Source organism: Plectropomus leopardus, chromosome 23 (assembly GCF_008729295.1).
Source record: "Plectropomus leopardus isolate mb chromosome 23, YSFRI_Pleo_2.0, whole genome shotgun sequence".
In the NCBI taxonomy this organism is placed as follows: domain Eukaryota; kingdom Metazoa; phylum Chordata; class Actinopteri; order Perciformes; family Serranidae; genus Plectropomus; species Plectropomus leopardus.
This window is the reverse complement of record NC_056485.1, coordinates 7,993,330-8,016,844: the sequence shown is the minus strand read 5'-3', so window position 1 is coordinate 8,016,844 and position 23,515 is coordinate 7,993,330. Positions and strand designations below refer to the sequence as shown.

Here is a 23,515-nt window from a genome sequence, read left to right as displayed (position 1 = left end):
TTAACAGCTACTTTCTAAAAAATGAGTTTTTCTCATAATCTGAGCCAAAAATCTTCACCTCAGTAACACTCGAATACACCAAACTTTCCAATTTTATTCCTATCTGTATTCTAAAGTTTTTCACAAAGGATCGTTCATATATCATTTACAGCCTGATTTATGGAACATTTTATTCCTAAAACATTTATTCCTTATCTGGATATAAACACAGAGTATCAAACATTTACTAAGATAGTGCCTCTTTTACATATTTGACCATAACATTTCAGACAACTTTAAATAAAAAAAAAATCTCAGGGAAAGTCTCTGGGGAAATTTCATGGTATTATCTGTCCCTATTTCCCTTTAGCTGACATGCGTGCATAATGCTTGCACCAAACGTATAAATAAAGAGTTACTAGAGTCTCTTTCTGTAAAATCACTGTTCTATACATCCCGGATGGATACTTCAACCAACACAAAGGAGACTTGGCTTTTAAATCTGCAGGACGCTAAAGCTAAGTACAGTTATATAAATGCATTAATGCAGTCAAGCCATATAATTTAATGCATCTACTGCCTCCATTATCGCAGAGGCATATAATCAATAATGACTTGTATGCTTAATTACTGTTTTTTACAAAAGAGGAAATTGATTTCTTTGAATAAGCCACTTCAGAGATGAATACTGAAAATGAGCCAATTCCAAAGTGGAAGAAAGTTTCCCCTTTAAATTGAGCTGTATGGTTTTGTCTGAGATCAGCTGGGAATCCCTGATGAACTCTAATGATCTAAAGCATCATTGTGTTGAGCTGTGATAGAGGATGGTAACATCAGCAACCTACATGGCTGGTACAAGGAAAACTAGCAGCTTAACCCTTTCAATATGACGTCTATCCTACTCTGTAAACCCAGAAGCTGATATGACATTCATGAATCTAGGAAACCCATTGACTTGACAGGGAAGTAAACAGAGCTATTAGTTTAAATGTATGTTTATTTCATACCTAATCATTAAGTTTACTTAAATTTCACTTGTATTTACTTAATTTTATGAAGTTGTTGCAACTTAAAAATGACAAGTGAATGAACTTGTTTTTTTTAAGTGATAGCAACTTAAGTTTTTAGGTAAAATAAGTTAGTCAGACTTAACTGAACAGTTTCATATATTTACGTAGCTGGCTGGAGCTGGATTGAGTATTGATATTTGTTTTAAAACTGCATGACACTGAGTCCTGTTAAAGTCTCAGTCAAAGAGAAAGATTCTGTCTCTGTTTTTAAAAGGTTTTTTTTTTTTTTATAAGGCTTTAATGTGGATTTGTTTTGATTGTATAATTGAATTTGTTTCCACAAACACTGTACTTCTCTTAGAATGCTCAGGATGGCATTTTGCAAAAATGAAAATCATCCTGGAGACTAATCATTCTTTGTTGTGCTTACTTTATTTATGAAACACGATCACTTTCCTAAATTAAATAGAGTAAACACAACTGTGAAATTAAATCAGACTGACTTGATTTGATTAGGCTGCTGTCACTTAAAAAGTGAATTTGACTGGTCATTTTTAAGTTCACTTCAGTAAGTACGGAAAAATCTTAAGTAAACCTTACGTAAACTAGGAATAGTTATATTAACTTACCCTTTTTAAGGCAATCAGTTCCTAGATTTTGTTCAATACATTTTTATAGTGTATGTAATCATGTTAATCCCTCTCTATATGCATTACAGACTGACCCACCTTCTTGACAGGGGTCTCCACTGGCTGAGCAGTTTTTCTCAACTGAGCCTGCGTGCACTGATCCAGGACATGACAGGAGGAGAAAGGCAGACAGGAGGAAGAACAGGAGGGTTGAGGAGAGGCGGGAGCAGTGGAGGGAGGTGAGAGGGGATGGATGCACAGACATGGCTGCTGGAGCCATCTCTGCTGATGCAGCCAGGCCTTCACTGGACTCTACTGACTTCTACTGGGTCAGCACAGCGCGGAGTGACGTCCAAATCCTTGAAGAAAACAGAAAAAAGGTCGAGAGAGAGAAGGAAAGTCATTATTCAATGTTGAAATCAGACTATTTAGTGAACTCGCTCATTAACTATTTCTGTTGGTTTAATTGTAGTCACTATAAAAACACTCTAAATCAGCTTAGTGGCCTTTAATTAAAGCATGTAGGAAGTAATAAAGTTTGAAGTTAATAGCACAGGATGAGCAAAATCCAAAACAACATCCTTCATTTTTAATAGAGTTCAATAGAAAGTGGTTGCAAACTGTTTCATGGTGGGTTAAGAACAGATGGAACAAAGTGAGGAAACAATAAAAGCAATAATAAAAGCTCATTACATAGAAGCAAAGCTTTAAAAAAAAAATGTCTGAAGCAATACTATAAATGATAATACGCTTGCACCCAGCATCCGTAATAAAGTTAAAATAATAAAGCCTATAATAAAGCTGAAGTAAATGTAGCCAACGCAAGCTCCCTACAAAAATCAGTCACCTCTTGTTTTTAATCTGGATGGTAGGACGGTCAATAGAAAGCACTTTTTTAGCTTCACCATAGAGCAGACAGTAGACGCACACCGCTCTGTTTCTAATGTGGACTTTAGAACTTTAGATTGTTTTTCATTTAGACTTTGTGATAGAAATCTTCTAAATCACATTAGGCTATAAACTTTGTACCAAGCCTTTCATCCCTAAAGTGTGACAAGGAGCTTTTGGAATCAACTGTGATAAAAGATAGTCAATAAAGATGGGGTGATGTAATGTCAGCAAAGGTTTGGTTTAATTAATCAGAGAAGAGCACATGAAAGCTGAGTGGAGTCATGGTTTCCACAGACACACCTAACTATGAATTTTAGTGGTGATTAGTTTTCACATTAAACCACTTTCACAGCATACTCAACTTTTCAGCGCCCTATCCAAATACTCAGCATTTCCCATACATTCATAATTGTAACAAAAGGTGGTCATTGATTTATGCTTTTAAAAATAAACTATAGAGTGGACGGAGTGTGAGTTTTGGATGCAGATCTAGGTTTATGTTAGGGGTCATTAAAGCTACATTGTTCAAATTTTTATTTCAGCAAAGATAATGTGTAGTTAGCAACTTGCTTAGCAGCTAAAGAGCCAAATATTTCTCACAGGAGCTGGTAGAGACCAAAAACAGAGCTAAAAGGAGAGTAAATACTAGACTTACATTCACCAGATGGCCAAAAACAAGACTCAAAATGAATGCTAACATTGCTGGGTGTCTGCTGAATGTGTAAATAGACAACTGTTTGATTACACCTTTTCCAACTTGATAAGGTGTCATTAATGTGTCTGCAGCCCACAGACAGTCTCCAAATATCGATTCAATTTGCAGGTTAATGTCTTTCAATCTCAAAGCCACAGAGGAAGTGCTGACTGAGAGGTTGAGCTCAGGGCAAAGACTTTCCGTCTCTGCTGCTGCTCATAAATCTTTTGGTGTGAGTGCAAAGTAAAGGCCAAACGTTCAAACTTTGATGATTCTTTTCACTTGGGGCCTTCTCACATGTGAACAGCGTGCCTTTTAGTACAAACTTCGCACTGAGAGTAGGTGGACAAACTGAGAGTCCCCAGTGGAAATTAGGCCTTGAAAAAAGTCTTTCATGTGTGAATTTTTACACACAAGTCATTACAGACCAATGCATGTGTGTGCAGCCGGCTGTAAATGCTGTACTCTGCTGCAGATTTCATGCTGCCTTACAGTGTTTGGCAGCGAACATTAGCCGAGCTGAGAACAAGCAGTCGAAAGCAGAGATACAACGGCAATATGTTTTCATGACGAGGAAGCAGAGTGGCTTTTTAGTTTGGCCACAGTTAATATGTTGAGAGTGAAAACGAACCAAAAAAAAGGATGAGAAACAGTTTGAACTGGAAGTGTTCGGTCAAGACAGTGCAAACACGTACACAGAGAGGAACAGAAACATGTACACACACCAAACAAAGAGGCAAACACATAAATACAAACTGTGGCAGTCAGCCTCGTAGTGCCGAAGTTGCTGACCTTGCACTCGTAGACTCTTACACACACTCCACAATCAGGGTTAGCCGGCCTTGGGCAAAAAATTGCTGACCCTGTCTTTGCGCAAACACATACGCGCGCACATACACACACACTCAACCACTGTTAGTCATCTGTCGTGACATTAGCGGGGAGTTGTTGACCCTGTCTTCATCTATCTCCCAGGGTCTCGCTGCTCTGACAACAACCTGTCACTTCAATACTCGACTCGCATCTCTCCTCTGCAGTCTATCCCCCAACTGCCTCCATCCATTCCCTTAGTCTCTTCTTTTCTTTCTTTTGTTTTTTGTTCCAGTCAGAAATTAAACTTCAATCTCGTATCACAGATTGCTGTAAGGTATTAGCTTAGAGCGATTTAAGTGATTTATTTTTTCTTTTTCATGATGAGCGGAAATTGAACGCCTCACAGTTGTATGTCTCCACAAAGCTAAGTTGCAGTTTACATCCACATCTGTCCAGACTCATATGTAGCCATTACAGTTCACAATGCGTCAAATATGGATTTGGTTGCAAAGAAGCTCTACACTCTGAAACTTGGATGCTTCACACACATCAAGATCTATATACAACCAGCACAGTTTCAAGGTGGACACCCAAGACTGGAGTGGACAATTCATTGTCTGATCAAATGTCTCCCTTCATGTCAATGAGATATGATCTTGAATAATGGTCAGAAAAGTGTTAATGCAGAGCATAATGAAGTCACAATGAAATTGACCTTTGACCTTTTGAATACAAAATGTCATCACTTCATCATTTTATCCAAAAAGACATTTGAGTCAAATTTTGCTCCTTAAAAATTTTGGCAACTCAATCCGTTGACTAAAGACTAAATGGTATGGTTGAAAGCTCCAGAAAAAGCCAGCGAGTCGACCTGGAGATGAGGTTTCCGAGATCAAACTTTCATGTTCAAAATAATACACAGGGTAAAAATTACATCAACTTCCATTTTCATCACAAACTTGGTGATTTAGAGCTTAAAATCAAGTATCTACTTTGCTTAAATGCAACCATCATAATCATAATCATCACTCCACTGTACAATCTCAACTGCGAGACACTGATGATGCTCAAAACTCCCCCCAAATTACTACACTTTTCCCAGCACTCGATTCATCACTCAGCCGTCTGTCTCTCCTCTCTTTGTCGTTTACCTGCTTCATTAAATCCCCTAATTTCTACCCCCTCACTCTTCCCCATCTTGTCCATCTCCACCTCCCTTTAAGCCTCTCTCTTCTGTCAGGATCCCTCCGCTTTTTTCAGTGTATCTGCGTAAGCTAATGTCCTGTCTTCTCTCTCTCCACCTACGCACACACTCTCCACGTCTCAAGCACCTCTCCATTTCCACTGCCCCTGCTCGCTCACGCTTTCACACCTCTGATCCGTCCAATATCATTGCTCCTTTCACGTCACCCTCATCCGTAAACAAATATGTCCCGCTTTTAGTCCAAAATATGTACATTTGCTGGCTCAAGAGTACGCAATAATAATAAAAAAAGGGTCGCTCATGGGAGCGGAGCTGTGCACAAATGAGTTGACTTTTTTTTTCACAGTATGTGAACATACCTGGAGAGTGACAGATCAGGAGAATGACTGTAAATTTGCAGATGCACAGTGGATAAACACAGAATTAAATGGCTCTGGTAAAACATGCAGCTGTGGCTGAATTTCAGCTTAAAAGCTTAGTTTTGTATAAAGGTGTTTATAATTTGCATAGATGGATTTGTGCTCAAAATAAGCTATTAGCCTTTTTCTGATTCTTCGGATTCTTTAATTTCCAAACCCGACTTTCAGCACAGGCCTTTAATAAAAATGTGCAAGGCTGCATGAGAGACAATCAATACAAAAAAAGAAAAGTTGCAGAATATTAGCTGAAAGGTGCTTCATTTATTTATTATCATAAAGCTGAGGAGTTTGAAGAAGATGGAAAGTGCTTTTATCTTCTTAATTTATACATCCTGGAAAAGTTGCTCACTTTGATGTTTGGTAGCAGTGACTTAAGGATTTACTGTTAGACACATTAATGCAGCAAACTTGTGGGACTTGGATGATGCTAAAAATATGTACAGCAGAAGAAAACGCATTGCGGTTGTCTTGGTCTTAGTTTTTAATAAACACAAATAATGGCACCAATCCAGAGCTTGAAATGACTTCTTAATCCTGGTGCATGTATGTGTGTTTATTTGTGCGTTGCTGTGTGTTCATTATTTTCATTACTTTCCCTTGTAGATCATAATTCTGGCAGATCACACACACTTTGACCTGTCCTGACTTTTTAAAGCAGTTAAAGTCGTGGTCATGCCTATGGGCAGTATGTATGAAAATGCAAATACATGTGCACATGTAAACTGTGCAATCAATTATGCTTTCAATCAAGCCAACAGGTGTTCACAGTGTGCATGTATGTGTGTGTTTTGAGGCAGATAATTTGATTGGATGATGCCTGTTTAGATTGTCATAGTTAAAAGACAACAAGGGAATAATGAGAAAATGAAGAGAAAAGAAAGACTTTTACTGTCTGAGTATGATGGCCAAATGACTTAAGATCAAGTTCAAGGGGAAAAAAAGTAATAACCCTTAAGATTGTTTTTAAATCTATTTATGGTCAACATTTTTTAGCCATAGTCATTTAATGTATTCACATCCTGCAATTACCTTTCTACATAGCAGTTTCAAAGGTTAAAGGCAGGGTCCGCCACTCTTGCGGTGGATTCAAATTGCCGTGACACGCACAGAGGATTTACAGAAAACAATAAATGCAATCCAGCTTTACTGTGTCATTCTTCTTATGTCATTTCTGAGCTGCATTAAGGTTCCGCTCATGCAAACCTAACCTTTAATGCACAAAAAAGCACTTATTTGGCTGATCAAATGGTGGCTTTTATTGTGAAGCAGCCACCTCAAACACCACGAATCTGTCGCTGAATTTCCATCATTCATCAAAAATGCTTCACATAACAAGAAATGGGTCATTCTTGGCATTACTCAGCAGTAAGTCATCTTACATATTGCATCATATTATTATTAAAACTACACAAGTTTGTTTGGCAACACTGTAAACGGTTACATCTGTTGCTCTTGTGTTTTAAATTTGGACAAAGTTGCTGTTATCACCAGTAAGCACAGCCGTCGCAAAATCAACCAGGACTAAAATATAACGGATTATAACTTTACAGCCCTGGGAAAAATGGAGATGAAAATGCAAATCTCTTATCTTAAAGCAATATAAAAGAAAGGACACCACGAAGGTAAACAATACTGACAGGACGAAATGATCTGTCTGGAGAAGCAGTAGCCGAATAAACCGGAACAATAATGTCTGCATCAAAAGTGAATTTGGAAAATGTTTAGCATAGCATGTGCCAGAGGGCATGGTGGATGAGATGAAGGCAGACAACGCACATACTCACACCCACTGTAGAGCACATCACACATACACATCACACATACACACACACACACACACACACACACACACACACACACACAAGCTTTGACCCGACCCGTTTATTGAAAGCACTAAGAACATTGACCATGGTTGTTGATTCATATCACATCAACTGTGTTTCGCTGCCCTGCCTGGTTTGGCACCATGAATCACAACATACACACACACACACACACACACACACACACACACACAGTGCAGAGGGCTTATGTCTCAGGGTTAAATGACATTTGATTCACCGCATCTTCATGGGCGCAGCTACTGCGTTAGTCCACCCCACCTTTTTTCTCTCTTTCTCCATCCATCTTTTCACACTGCTAACATCGCCATAACAAGTCATATGACCTAATATCAAGTAACTAGAATAAGTGAAGTGAGATCACATCACTGTTTTCAGGGCAAAGCACCTGTGATTCCCCAAAGGAAAGTCTGAGCTACAAAAGGCATTGCTAGTGTTTTGGTTTTTGTAATATGCCTTTGCCCTCCAGATAAAGACATTTTATAAAACTTCAACACAATGGTGGTTGGATCTGGATTTATATACTCTGAGGACAACAAGGATATTTTTTCATTTCTTTCTGTATTCAACTTTGAATAGTCATTTTCTTGGTTTTATTGCACTGTTATGTGCACTATATTTTTTATACTATACTAGGCACTTATTTCTCAAAATTCTCCATGTTGCACCACTGGGCGACTTTTAATTTATCACAATGTTACGCCACCTCAACATTCTCTATACAAGGTACAATTGCGGAATGGAGGGATAGAGTTATCTTGCCTTTAAGCTGCCATGGGAGGTAGTAACAGTGCTGAAATGGTGTCTGTATAAACAAGACAGCCAGCAGGATGGGACCATGGGCAGGACAGGTTTGACATTTGAAAACGTGTTAAATGTGATGTGTCCACCGCAGGAGATTTTAAAAGCAGCAAGTAGCAGTTATTGGGGGGAAAAAAAAGAGATTTGGGAGCGCCTTACCCTCCTAGCAGAGAGGGTAAAAGATTTTTATTGCCACGTTAATGCTATTGTTATTGTTTATAAAGCACCGTCACACCACACTGTTGTGTTAAAAGTCCCTTTGTGATGCCTCTTTTGGTTCCACGATGCCGGCATGCTATCTAAAGTCACACACTGGATGATTTCACCGTTGTTTGGTTCTTTGTAAACATGTAAAGAAGGTATAAAGTATCAATGTGAAGTTAGAATGCATTTTAATGGTTTCTTCAAATTGAAGATAAGATGAAAAAGAGCTTTATTTATCCAGAGGGAAATTATTTTGTAACTGTTGTGTTGTCTTTATCAATTTAATCAGAATTTATGAAGACCGCTGCTGAACTATGCATTTTCTCCTTCCCTCTTTATCACCACCCCCTCCATCTTCTGTGTCCCCATCTGTCCCTCCAGAGAATCTTCTCCCCTTTATCCCTTCCTTCTCCCATAGCGCCCCCTTTTCCTCCCTTTGCTATCTATGTCTCCCTCCCTCTTTCCCTCCATCTCTAACAAAGTTATTATCTTTTCTCCACAGAGAGTGAAGGGGAACAAGCTGAAGCCAGCGTGACTGATCTTGGTCATATCTTTTGTGTGTGCACGTGTGTGTTTGCGCTGCCCTGTTTCCTGCAACTTTACTGGTGTTGTGCTGTGTGTGACAATTTTCCGAGTGTGAGCGTGAGCGTGAGCGTGTGCATGGTTATGTGTATGCGTGACTGATCTTTGGCTGTAGCTGTGGAAGCTCCAGGCTGGGAGTGGAGGGGGAGGAGAGGGAGGGAGGTTGGTGGCGGTGGAAGAGGAGAGGGGGAGGCAATGAAGCGACGAGGCAAACCCAGGAGGGAGCAGTTATTGTAGGAGAGGAGGGAAGCAGTGGCGCTGGCTGCCTCAGAGCTCAAAGAGCTTGGTTACTTGGCTAGGACAAGATTAGAGGAGAGATGAAGAGAGGAAGATGATGCAATGGAGAGAGAGAGAGTGGGTAAGAGAGAGAGAGAGAGAGAGAGAGAGAGAGAGAGAAGGGCGGCAGGAGGCTAAAGAGGAGAAGAGGAGATAAAGGTAGTGACAAAAAGAAATAGGGGAAAAGAAAAACAAGAAAGGCAGGGAGTAGATGCACAAAGATAAAGAAAGAGGTGGAGAAAGAGAGGCAGTGCGTTAGTGTGTGTGACTCTGGGATTACAGCTATCGAGCGGCTGAGGAGCTGATGAGATGCGTAATTAGGCAGATTTAAGGGCGATAGCAAATGCGCCCCACTGGGCCGTGGATACAGCTGTCCAAGCATGTTAGAGAGTGCTGCGAAGTGCTGCCCATACTCCGGAGCACAGTGCAGATTTAAGGCGATGGCAAACGCAACCCAGTGGAACGAAAAGGAAGACATCAGGGATGCAGCCTGGCTGTCCTCTCATGAATGCTGCACATGCATCAGTAGACTTTGAGTTTATGAAGCGCATGTGGGCATGCACAGGTCTGAAGAGGGTAGTGAATGCAAGCTGCAGACAGACTGACAGCTGTCCACTACATTCCCTGCATCTTTACCATGAGATGTTACGCATATAGACAGAGCATTTATGACCAAAAAAAGCAGATTCCCATTAAAGATTCAGACATTTCAGACAGGTTTAAAGATTTATAGGTGCCAGTAAATGCATTCAACTGAGTCTAGACATTCCTAGACAAAGCCGTTTTGAAATGTTGCACAAATTTTAGAGGCTAGCCCATTATATTTAATATTATATTCCATTTCTGCCAATATATCTTTCTAAATTCTACACACTGCACCTTTAATATCCAGAAAAAGCAGCAGAAACTAACAAAAATACTTGGGTAACCAACAGTTGCAAGCTGTCAGCAATGTGTGCGTGTGTGCGTGCGTGCGTGCGCGCGCAGTACTCTGGTGGTCACTCAATGTTTCTCCCTACAGGACTGTACTCAACATTGATCTGCCACAGAGCTCATCCATCACTCTGAGGACAAACACACTCTCACAGAGAACACACTGCCACAAGATGTGTGCATGTAACTGACCAAACACAAAACCATTAGAACACACACACACACACACACACGCATACACAAAGTCACAAGCCGCTAAAGTAAATATATTACTGTATACACGCTATATGTTGGGGGCTCATTGCATGTCATGTATGTCATCTTTTGTCATTTCATGCACAGACTGTCGGCTCAAGCCTCTCGTCAAGTTCACGGAGGTTAAGACTGAGAGTGAGCGAATAATGGATACACCATATAATCCCACAACTTTTGATTAGAACCTTTTCTTTTTCTCTTTCTGTCAAAAGCTCCTCTTTTTTTGAAAACGCTTCCTGTTATTGTCATGTGACTTTACAAAACACAATTCATCTGCCTCAGAATAGCTTAAGAGGAAAAGGAGAAGGTGAATTGAAGTTCATGCGTAGAGAGTAAAAGAGTCTCGCTGTTCTCTGCCCCCAGAAGAGTCTGGCTTCTTCAGCTGCAGCATACAAATTTCACCACAGGGTATTAAGTCAGTGTGGGTTAATATTATCCTGCCTGAAGCTTTGAAACTTCCCCACTGTCTCTATTTCTCTTTTAGTCGAATTCTTTCTGTGTTTAAGTGTTTTTATCCTCTGTGAGGAAATCTAACCCGTTAAAATGTCTTTTCGTGTCATATTAAAACTGTATGAGGATAAGGGTCTTCAGCCAAAGTTCTCACTTTCCGCTCGCTTTCTGTCCCTTCATCAGCAGGCTGCATAAACGTGAAAGTTTGTGTGGGCGAGGACATCAGCCAAATGGGGTTAAAAGGGTTTTAATGGGCTGTGACATTAAAACAGAGAAGATGATGCATGATATGATGAGGCTGGCTGTGTGTATGCAGTTGTTTGCGTGTGTGTGTGTGTGTGTGAGAGAGACAGAGAGAGAGAGTAAACTTGTGTAGAGGATACTTTATAAAGGGGTGAGTGTGAGTAGCCGGGGGCATGAAAATCAGAGAACTCTGGAGGTGGAAATTAATTTGTTGGAATATTTATCTCAGGAAGAGAGCATAAATAAGCCTCACTTTAGCCAGAAGTAGCAGCGGGCATGCATATAAGTGTGTGGGGATTGTGTGTGTGTGTGTAGAAAATGTGTGTGTGGCTAATGATGCAAGTATGCAAAGACTAATAATATGCAACTTTGTCTTCTGTCTCACGGAAATCTGTATTTTCTTGAGAACTTAAAAAACATTGAATGCATTTCTGTTCTCTTTTTAAAAATATTTTAAACTGTGCATTGTTGACATCCATGCTTGCATGCTAATAGTCTCCTGTGCTTGTTGAGTCATTGCTTCGCTTGTTGGTGCATCATCGCCTCAGCCAAACCGACCAGGGACACACTCATAAAACATTGCCTCATACTACCACTAGTGCTCAAAAATGCCACAGGCTGCCTTTAATTGGCTCTGAGAGTGCATGTTAAGGAAGACAACAATTCAAAGCGCTGTAACTGTTTAACTTTCAAACCAAGGAGAGGGGCAGAAATCTTTTATTTATTCCAATTCAAAAGGCTACGATGATATAACAAACCGTTTATTGATGCATATTAAAGTATCAAAACTCTTGGTCTCTATACAGGATTTGTTTTTTTCTCAGTGTGACTATAGCTGCTTTTTAAACAGTGTATTAGACATAAATAAATGAATTCAATGGCTTTACTTAAATATAGTGTTGCTTTTATCTGGGTCCCTTTTCGATTCGCCTTCAAAGACGCCAAATTGCTTCGATAGGTCAGCTTTTAAACCGAAGGATGCTTTTTAGATTTTATCTGCTCACATTCAGCCATCTTCAATGAAATTCAATAAGTAGCACAGCTTAGACTGTCTGTTATGTTTTACCATCCAATTGGTTTAGCCATAAGAAATACAAAACCAGGTCTGACAAAACAGGAGATCATAATGTTGAGAAGTGGGTTTCAAATTCCAATTATTGACATTTCTGCATCGAGACGTGATCTCCCAAGAGAGAACTGCGATGCTAAAAATTGATTTTTTTTCCCCCACCCCAACCAAGGCCACTGTAAAATGAGATAACCAGTTCAACACACCTCGTCCATTAGCAGACAGAATTTTAAAACAACAGATATATATTTAATGAAACTTAAAAAGGACCCTTAAGGGCATGGAAACGCTAACTTTGTTTGTTTCATACGCATCATAACGTTTCTAAAATGAAGTTGCTCTGATTACATGTATATGAGCAGGCTTTGTCACTGGGAGTTGGACCAGATGGTGGATGGAAATGACGCCTCAGTGATTTGGCTGCCAAGCTGCAGACCACTACAGATTACTGTTTAAGATCAATTAACAACAAAACTGTTTGTTTTTACCGAGACACTGACAGCATTTCCAGCTGTGATTGTGCCACCAAAAGTTTTTTTTTCTTTTTTCCCCCCTGAAACTTCAGCAAGATGGCTGCCAAGCTGAAAACCACTCTTCAAGACCAACAAATCACAAAAGCAGGTACTTTTTACTTAGACATTGGCATCATTTCTAGCACTGACTGTGCCATCAAAACTTGTTGTTTTCAGCGAGAAAATCAGCTGCATTTACAGTGGTGATTGTATCACCAAAAGTGGGTGTTTTACACCAAAACATGACCTTTTTCTAACTAGAACCAATGTCTTTAGCACCAAAACATAAGTGAACCACAGCATTGCTGCAATGTAAAAACAAAAAATGACTATAATAATAATGTTCAAATATTAGTTATCCGTGGTCTGCGATGTACAATGCCAACATTTACTTTGTTGATTGGGTTGGTAGAGACTGGCTGTGACCAAACAGAACACAACAAATGACTCAAGTTACATCTGTGACAAAGGCTGGCCAACATAAAGCAAACAAGATTGTGTGTCCATGTGCCAGACTCACTGAGGGTGAAGACTCTGTCACCACAAATATCTTCCTCATCCCTCTGGCTTGTTTTATATGGATGATGCAAGTTTCTCTTGCTTCCTTTCCCCTTGCTTTCCAGTCATCCTCATCCATTTCTTCCCCGTTTTGTTCATTCCCTCTTTTTCCTTTTTGCTGTCCTTTCCCTTTGCCTTTGACTATTCTTGTTCACAGTCCCTGGTTGCCTCTACACATAATACATCTACCTTCTACTCAAATTCAAATCTCTTCATCTCCCAACCTCATCTTTCAGCGTCAAACCTCCTGACCCTCTTTTATACTGTCTTTCTGCCTTTTATCCAATCCTCTCTTCCTCTCCCATCACTCCCTCTCTCTTGCCCTCTCTCTTGTGTGACAAATAACAGCAATCTTAATAAAAAGGCTAAAGAAAATCCCCTTGTCACTGAGAGCTTAGAGGAAAGAGAAAGGGGGAGTAAGGGAAGAGGCCATTTGCTCATACATAGGAGGAGGAGAATGGAGGGAGGAAAGAAGGAGAAAAAGAAAACAAATGCAAGAACAATAATTGAAAGCTGCATTAATCCCTCCTGATCTCTCTCTTATATCCCAGACTAGTGAAGCACACACATATTATACCTGTCAATGCACACACACACTTTACTTCTTCATGTCACACACACACTCACCAACACGCGATTTTCCTGTCTGTGCAAGTACTCTCTGTCCTTTAAACACACTCTTATCTTTATCTTTTTTACACACTCACAGTGTCACCCACGCTCTCCATGCTATACAGTGATAATAACTTTGGTATCCCATTAGTCACCGTGGTAACAGCACACGACCAATCATGTTCTTTAAGCCAGCCATTTTCCACCCTCTCATGCTTCTCGTTGTCACTTTCCGTTTCTATATATGGACTATATCTATTTTCCTTTTTCTTTTCTCTGTCCACCTATCCTTTCACTTTTTGACTGCCACCTATGGATGGGTTACTGAAGGGGTTAGGCACAGGGCCTAAGGTGTTGAGGGAGCACCTTAGTATCCCATGCAAAATGTCACAGAAAGAGACAAACAACCTAAAAGAGACAAAATGACCAAAGAGACACGTAAAACAACCGCAAAAAGACACAAAATGACCATAAAAAGGTATAAAATATCCACAAAGAGACAGAAAATAACCACAAAAAGATACAAAACCAATAAATAAGAGACAAAATGACCACAAAAAGAAACAAAACGGCAAGGAGATGCAAAATGACCACAAAGAGGCTCAGAGAAATAAAACAACTACAAAAAGGTACAAAGTGACTTTAAAGGGAGAGAAAACAACAACAAAAAGATCCAAAACCAGTGACAAGACACAAAATGATCATAAAGAGATGTAAAACAACAATGAGATGCAAATTGACCAGAGTCACAGATATTAACAACCACAAGAAAACAACAAAGAAAGGCAAATTACCACAAAGAAAGAGGAAAAACAACAACAAAAAGATACAAAACCCTGACAAGGAGATGCCAAAAGATCACAAAGAGACTCAAAGATATAAAATGCACACGAAAAGAAAAAGACTAAAAGGTGTAAAACAATGACAAAAAAACTACAAAGAGATCCAAATTGCCACACAGAGAACAAGAAAACAACAACAAAAAGATGCAAAACCACCACTCAGAGACAACAAATGACCACAAAGGGACACAAAAACCCACAGACTCAAAGATGTATGATGACTGCAAAAAGAAACTAAATGACTACAAAAGGGACTGAGGAAGGAGATAACCCCAACGAAAAGCACAATGAGCAAAAGGGTAAATAGTTATCAGTGTGAACTGCTGACTATTCATTCAACTATATTTCTTAAAAGGGAAAAAATGTGCTTCACACATGAATCAAAAAACAAGTTTCAGTCGTTAAAAAAGACCTGATACAATTATTCGAATAGTGGATTATTTGTTTGAAATCGGAAATTTGTTTACAATTATTCTGATTATTCATAGGTTTTGAAGACTCATAATGTGAATTGAAAATTCATAAAGTAAAATTTCAGCCGCAGTGTGATCCAGCGAAACAATATTTTGTCGAATGCTGAACAATGAGCTGGACAGCACTTATCTTGAGTGCAGCGTAAGAGGGGCAAACCTGTCACACAGTGTTATATTCAAATGAAAGAGGGGATGATTGGACAGGTAAAAAAAAGGCAGTGAGAGCAGGGAGCGGAGAGTGAAGAGGCCCTGCGCTGTTGTGGCGTTACCACAGTGATTAATGGGATGGGAAAGTTATTATCATTATCATTAGGAGTATGAATAGAGTGGGTTATGCACTATGTGTGTATGCGTGTGTCGGCCAGATGGGAGAAACCAGAGAGTAAGATTATTCATTGGGATCATTCATTAACTAAATCAATTAGATAAGAGGGTTTTCCTCATAAATTAGACCGTTAAATGGAGATTACAATAACAAGATGATGCAAACAGAAGAGTGTACATACTGTGTGTGCTGTGATGTTTTTTGGGAGCATAGATGGTCAAAAAGGGTTGAGGGAATGCAGTTCACACTTTTCAACTTGACTTGTGTTGTAAAGGTCAGTGGTTCAACTTGCTGAATCAGAGAATCTAATAAAAAATACTCTGCCGAAAAAACTCTCTTTTTCTCTGTCATCACTCCCCAAAAAACTCTCCCAAAACCACGATCCAAAACATGCATCTGCGCTCGCAATCTGCCCAAACCCGCTAATAAAACCAGCGTAAGTGTCCCTGCTGTAATTGTGCGTAGGAGGGTAGCTGTATTCATGTGTGTGAGAGTGTCTGTGGGTGTGTGAGTAGGAGGGCATATGAGCTATGGGAGTGAGAGGAGAGGGAGTTCTGATATTTTATTGCTGCATAGACAATTAAAATACACACACACACACACACACACACACACACACACACACACTGGTTGTTCGCAATTTGAAGTAGTTGGAATGAACCTTGTACTGCCATTATGAGGAAGAGAATAGTCATTGTTCCTGCCAGGCTGAACAGTTGGCTGAAACAGGTTCATACACACACACACACACACACACACACGCACACGCACACACACACACACACACACACACACACACACCACTTCATATCTTCTTCACATGCACAGATGCAAACAATGACTGCAAAATGCAAATGGTTATGGACGGACCTTTACTGTCAGTGTTGTAATGACTAGGACTGTTAAGCTATGAAGTTGGCAAGACTTTTAAAAGGTACAATTAGCGCAGTAACACACGCACACACACACGCGCACACACACACACACACACACACACACACACACACACACACACACACGCACTGTAGCACAGGCTTAGCCACAGATGATTGAGGCTGGTGGTTAAATCCAGTTGGAGGACAGACGGCAAGGCTGGGAAGAAAGGGACGAAGATGGAGAGAGGGAAGGGAGGTGGCAAAAGAACGAGGGGACAAAAAAAGCGAGAGAGAGAGAGAGAGAGAGAGATACAGATTAGGAGGGGGAAATTTTCAGTGCTTGGCAGTGAATCAATTCACGGCATTACCAGCAGAGATGCCAGAGAGGCCTGGCAATCAACAGCTGAATGGACCTCGTTACCTCAAGGTCACACACCTACCCAGACACACACACAAATGGAGCCAGACAGCGGTGTGAAAGATCGAGGACGTGGCACTATTTCACATGAATTCACTCTCTTCAGATTCGAATGTTCATCTTTTAAATGATGTCAACAGCCTCACTTCAACAGTCTCCTCTTCGGGATCACCACTATTTAAGTGGTATACTCTGCGCTGAGTCTATATTGACTCTTTGGAGAGCTCAGTGGAAGGATTAGCTGGCAACTTGTGTGAGCATTGATTAGAGAAGAGTGCAGGACTTAAATGAGACTCCTGCGCCCAAATACTGCTTAACATCCCAGTGAGATTTGAAAAAGACACTTTAAAGATGCATCTAAATGTTCCTAATCCTCTGTTTACACTTAGCCGTTAGCTTTATTACAAGTAGGATTGCATCCATCTAGCACGTCTGTCAAATCCGCATCAGCTAAGGATGTATTAAAAGAACTGGATGCCAGGTTATAAGATGGTGCTCCATTCATTCCAATAAAGGACCAAAAAGAAAACTTTTCAGGCTTTTATGTTTCTGAGGCCCGTCACTGGCTGGCTTTTTAATTAACATAAGATCTGAACAGACTTGTGAGGGTTACGAGTGTAATTTCAGATTATTTATTAAGTTCAGGAGAAAAAAGTCATCACCCAGGACACTACAAAACCCCCTTTACTGTTGCTCACTTGTACTCACATTATAAAAATCATAAATTAAAGGATGCTTTGGTTTCTTCAAGTCATTTTGGAATCCATTCGCTATCAGTCTGACGACAATAAGGCCTCTGGGGGTAGGGGCCAATATTTTGGGCTGATGCAGTGTAGCAAGTAGAAATCCAAGCCCTTCTTCCTCTTCTTTGCGCCGGTCATTACTGCTAATCTCTAAAATCAGATATCTGCATATGAATGTAGATAAGTGTTTTTAAAAAACGCTAATATGGGTTCTCAGATTGTATTTTGGCCAATGTGTTCATCTCTACACATGGGCTGTTAACCTGCCGTTCAAAGGGGATCAGTCAATACTACTCGGCAGGGGTGGGAGTAAGTCACACGTGCAAGTCAAAAGCAAATCTCAAGTCTTAACCTTAAAGTTTCAAGCAAGTTACTGTGGTAAGAATCAAGAGGGTCAAGTTGAGTCCCTGCTCTAAGTCAAGCAGGACAAGTCAAGTCATATGAAACTGTGATGATCGGGTCAAACGTAGCTTTCTAACCGACATTTGGCCAGCAAATAAAGTTAGCTAAAAAGACACACTGACCTACCTTTTGATGTTTCAAATGGAACTTATGAGGTCTTGTTTGCTGTATGACAAGTAGAGTTCACGATGTTGTGAACTCTGAGCTCTCAGAAAATTTCTACTTATGAGGTCAAAAATACCACAACATTCACGTGGTCTCTTCTTGTGAACAATGTAAGCAGGACCCCCATCTGAATGCATCAATTCTTTGTGGGTTTTGTCATGGCCTAATTGGTTGCCAGATTTCCCCATTTTGCACTAGGAATAAGAAGTACGTTCTTTTGGGTTGTCTGTCTAAAGTCTAAGTCAAGTCTCAGGTCTTGTAGTCAAGCAATCCTCAAGATCTCAAATTTAGCAACTCTATTCTAACTCTAGCCATGACTCAAGCTGCCAACCTCTGCCAATTGGTTGACAAATGGAAACCAAAACTGTTCTGATACCAAAATTTTGTGCCATCACCTACAGATCTGCTTACAGAGATTACGTGATGGTCATTTCGCCAAATCACTTCTGCAAAATCACCTTACAACCCAATGCTCATCCTGACAACCTCCAGTCTCCTGCATTAAAGTCAAACATGCCGATGCCTGAGGACTACTTCCTACCCTGGAAGTGATGATGTAAATCTTGAGGTGCAGAATCACCCAATATGGGAGTAATTTACTGGGACAGTGGGCCATAGAGATTTTATTTCAGTGTAATTTCAGAGTAATTTCAGCTGCTGTAACTGTCGTAGTTACACTTTAAAGGAGGAAAAATGCCATACTGGAGAGACAGATGCATTTTACATCATTCAAACATCTGGCTAGACTGCATTTCCAATTTCGAGCCATGTCTAATGTTTCTTAAACTCAATTTTTTATATCAAGTAGCTATCCAAGACACATAAAGAATAAATGGTGTGCAAAGGAAGTGTGAGAGAGAAGACACTGGTGTGCTCTGTGCAATGTGCTGAAGCCTGAACCAGCTGACTGTTGCATCACTGCATAAACAGCAGGAGGCCGCACTGACATCAGCGTACACACACACACGCGCACACACACTCACAAATGTATCCTCTCTCCTGTAGGAAACCTTTCTCTGCAAGAACATTTCTGAAACATAAGTACCATATTCCCAACTTGCACCTTGACATTCTTTTGTTTGAAGGTAAAGGTTGGCAGCAGATCCTGTGATTTTCAAGATGCTTGGTGCAAAACCTCTTGGGGCTACAGCTCTGGCTGAGCTCAAATCAGCCGTGGCACAATGGCGAGGCACTGTGGTCTGAGTACAGTCTGATTATTCTGACCTCGTGTTTGAGGGGTCCGTCTGAAGCATCGCAAGAGGTTGTTTCTACATCTGAAACAAGCCAATCAGTGTTTGGCTCATTAGAAATAAATTCTGTTAATTAATGGGAGCCACAATCGATAGAGGACGAGGCTGTGAGAGGAAAGGAGAGGAGATCAGACAACAACAATTTATATTTATGATGTGGCTGACAACAAAAGGAAGGAGAAAGCGTCAAATGGAGAAGTGAGCAGAGGGAATGCTATGAAAAGGAAGGGAAATAAGGAGCTACCAGAGATATATAGCCTGACTCATATGAATGGTGTGGATTTCCATTTTAACCTTGAGGAGGTATAAAAATCCTATCAACACACAACCACAGAGACAGACGCACACACACATTCTTGACTCATATATAAGCCTCTGGTAAGATGCTACATCCTGCACGAAATCCTTAAAACCCTCCAATCATCTATGGAGTGAAAAATGCAGCACGCTATACCACATTACACTCTTATTGTTCTATGACTTAGTCTGATATTGTCTGATGTTTCTTATATAGAAGGTGAGGAAAGAAATCTGGGCAAACAAAAAGAGACAGCAAGATGTTCTATAGCAGCTCTAATCTGTGGAGTGGACTGGTGTGCAGGCAGGGATCAATTTCAGCAGCAGCCATGCGGGGCGGTTTGGCCATGGCCTTCATAGTGGCTCCATTAGCTCAGACTGGAGTAGTGGGGGGACAATTTCACCCAATTTGTCTGGCCACTAATGCATTCATCTCTGGATGGCAGACACACTCAGGATGTTTAATTTTAAAATGCACTCCGTCGAAGATTACCCATTACACAGTGACGAAGTGGAATCAATCCCGTAACCACAAGAGATTAAAGTAAATCAGGTAAAAAAGTCCAATCAGAAGTTACTTTTGGAATACTTTGCCTCTGAAATGAACTCAACAGAGAAAAACTAACTTACAGCTTGAAATTTATATATATCTAATGATGCACTGCAATGCATCATTTGATTTGCTATAAACTTTACCATATGTAAATATATAGCAAAAAAGGATTTGGCCATGCTAGCATTGTCATTAGGCTGGCTGGTCCACACTTTCGTCTCGACCAAAATATCCTAGCAAGTGTTATATGGATCTCATGTTTCCCTCAGGGTGAATTGTGATAACTTAACTAAGAAAATACTAATACAAAGTAAAGGTAAGATGTATACTTGATTACAGGTCCAGTATGTAGTAGTTAGGGGGATATACTGTATTTGCAGGAAAGGAATCATCAGTATTTTTTTTAATTTTATAATCAACTGAAAATAAGAATCGGTGTGTTTTCATTAGTTTAGAATGAGCTGTTTATATGTACATATTGAGAGGGCCCTCGTAAATAGAGTCCGCCATGTTTCTACAGCCGCACAGAATGGACAAATCAAACACTGGCTCTAGACAGGGCCTTTCATATCAGTCAGCTGCTACTTTGCAAAGAGAGTGTCATAAAAATTGTTTGTTTTGTTTTTAAAAATTGACATGAAACTGCCTAATTCAGTGTTTTTGCCAGTTTAAATCACAGGGTACATTTGTTTTGGAGAAGTAAAGACTTCTGCTGATAACCTGGCTCCTGGTATAAACCTGAACAACAGACGGGGACAGACAGAGAATTCTGACTGTGGAAAGTTTAAGCTGGTTGAGATCTGCAATCCTCACTACAAGATGCAACTAAATCCCCCAAAATCTTAACCACTGCTCCTTTAATGCAAGTTAAGTAAAGGGAAATTGTCTGTTACCATCCTGATTAAAAATTAATCTCTGAACAAGTATTCCACATGCTTGTAAATCATCAAATTAATGCTTCATAATGTTAAAAATGTGACTATGGGAGAACAGACTACTGATACACTGCCAGTGGACATTTGAACCACAACACAGACGCAACAGAGTTGAGGTGCAACTGGAACGTGATGCAGCTACATCCAGGTTCAGAAGCTATGTTTTTTTTTTCTTAAATCTATCACGTTGCTGTTTAGAGAACTAAAAAACTGATTAAACTGTCCTTTTTAATACCATCATGTAGCTATTTACACACCTTTGTATTTGATGCTGTAATTTATATTAATATTAAGTCTATTTCTGTTCACAAAACTGAAGTGGAAGCTTTTCATGGCCTTGGGGCACAGCCAAACCATCAATAATGTCTTGTAAAATGCCACAAGCCTTTGAGAGAAAGAGAAAAATCAGAATGGAATCTATTTTTTACTGCAAATTATAACAATGAATCCAATCAAAAATACCCATTACTGTCTCCAATGTCAGACAAGAATTCAGTATATCCTGCGAGAAATGTCAGCGCAGAACTAGTCGATTTTATTCCTGAAAAGAGCCGAGAGTTTTCGGCTGGATGTATGATGCAAAGACTAATTGTCCATTATGTAGGTGGGAGCGTCTGATCCCACCTCGTTCCTGTAATGATAATGGCTTCTCGCAGTTAGCTGTTAATTACTGCTACTGCCCGCATGCGTCTGAGTGTATGTGTGTGTATGTGTTCGTTCATTATGCTGAGCACGCTCAATGAGTGTGTGCAGCCATGGGTGAAAGCACCCCTCTGCTGCAGAGAGACAAAGAAAGAGAAAGAGAAAAGCAGAGAGGCAAAGTTAGATTCCAACTCTAGCTTAACAAACAGGTGAGTCCCTGAGTCACCGTGACCTTATGATCGCTCCGCCAGCGCACAGGCACGCACACTCACACGCACACACACACCCGTATAATTATGCATACGCAGACTGAGTCTGCGGCCCGGTGTGGCGAGGTGATGTCAGAGCAGTTGATTTCAGTGGTCTGTACTTGACACCACCATCTGGCCTAGCTGCAGGGAATGACACACACATACATACACACACACACAACATTGTTACTACTAATATGAGAAGTCCACAAAACAACCTATTAAACACAAATTGAGAGTAAGTGCTCAAATGCATGCTTGGTTTTTATAGAAACACAAAAGAAACATTTACAGTAACTACAATATCTGAAACTGACAACACAAGCACCAACTATTAATACGCATTCATATTCCTACATATGAATAATTTATTTATGTTCACACAAATTTAAAAATATCCAGCCTAAAATCAATTAAGATGCAGATGCCCCTCTCTCACACAGCCACCCTACCAAATCTCCTCTGACTCCCTTTTGCCTTCACCCAACAGTAAAATATATGACTCTCTGGAGCTCTCCACCAAGCCCTGCATTAAATTACTGCCACTGAAATATTAAATGCAGGCATTTGAAGGAGCGTAAACATCCAAATATGGGGCTGTGGTGACTAAGGAGGTGCTGCTGTTGTTGTGTCTGTGGACTGCACTTCCTAAAATCACTTGGCGATTAATTGACTATTGTCAGTGGGACTGTGACATCCTTTCCTTTTGGCTTTTCTGTTGGTTGCACTCATACTAACTGCATAGTTTTCTCCAATCTAACTGCAAGGTGCAAGCTGAAAAAACCGATCACTTCCTGTATAGCAGAGCATTTTTTTCAACTCATACTACCTGACACGTCAAAAGCGTCAAATTCCCTACTAAATCCATCTGATTTTTGAGCATGCTATCAGTGCACACTTCTGCTGCTCCAGTCAAATGCATCAAAGAATTGGGGTAGCGTCTCACAGCCTTACAGAAAATTAAAATAAACTGTGAATGGTGGTGTGACAGCTCAGCGGCGATCTTGGAAAACAAACAAGTATTAAATCTTTGAAAAGCATTTCTGCTTGCGCAGTCCCACCAGAAAGCTGGCATTCCACCCACTGTTTGTGCGAGGATTACAGTATGCACGAACCAACTGCTGTATCTCACTGACAACCAACATAGTAGTTCTGTTTCTCAGGAGCAAATTGAGCTATCACTTTTGGTTGTAACCCCTCCCTGTAGTGGTGACTTAAAGGAACACTTTATCCCCAAAATGACCATTTATCATTTCAACGACTCACCCTTTGATAAGGTAAATTTGTGAGGAAAACACTGTTGTTCTCGCCTGCCTCTGGTGAGCAAAGAATCCGTGAACTGACAAAAAAATCTATGCTCTCATCAAAG

General features: G+C 40.2%; 1 protein-coding gene across 2 annotated transcripts in view; it reads right to left on the bottom strand.

Moving 5' to 3' along the window:
• The window catches only part of LOC121961875 (sodium/calcium exchanger 1-like), a 120,175-nt gene that overhangs the window by 65,004 nt on the left and 31,656 nt on the right, over positions 1 to 23,515 (bottom strand). For both annotated transcript variants that reach the window (XM_042511953.1, XM_042511952.1), the window contains exon 2: positions 1,718 to 1,977. In XM_042511953.1, coding sequence (XP_042367887.1) covers positions 1,718 to 1,898 — 181 coding nt within the window. In that variant the 5' untranslated portion in view covers positions 1,899 to 1,977. The remainder of the gene's footprint in view (positions 1 to 1,717; positions 1,978 to 23,515) is intronic.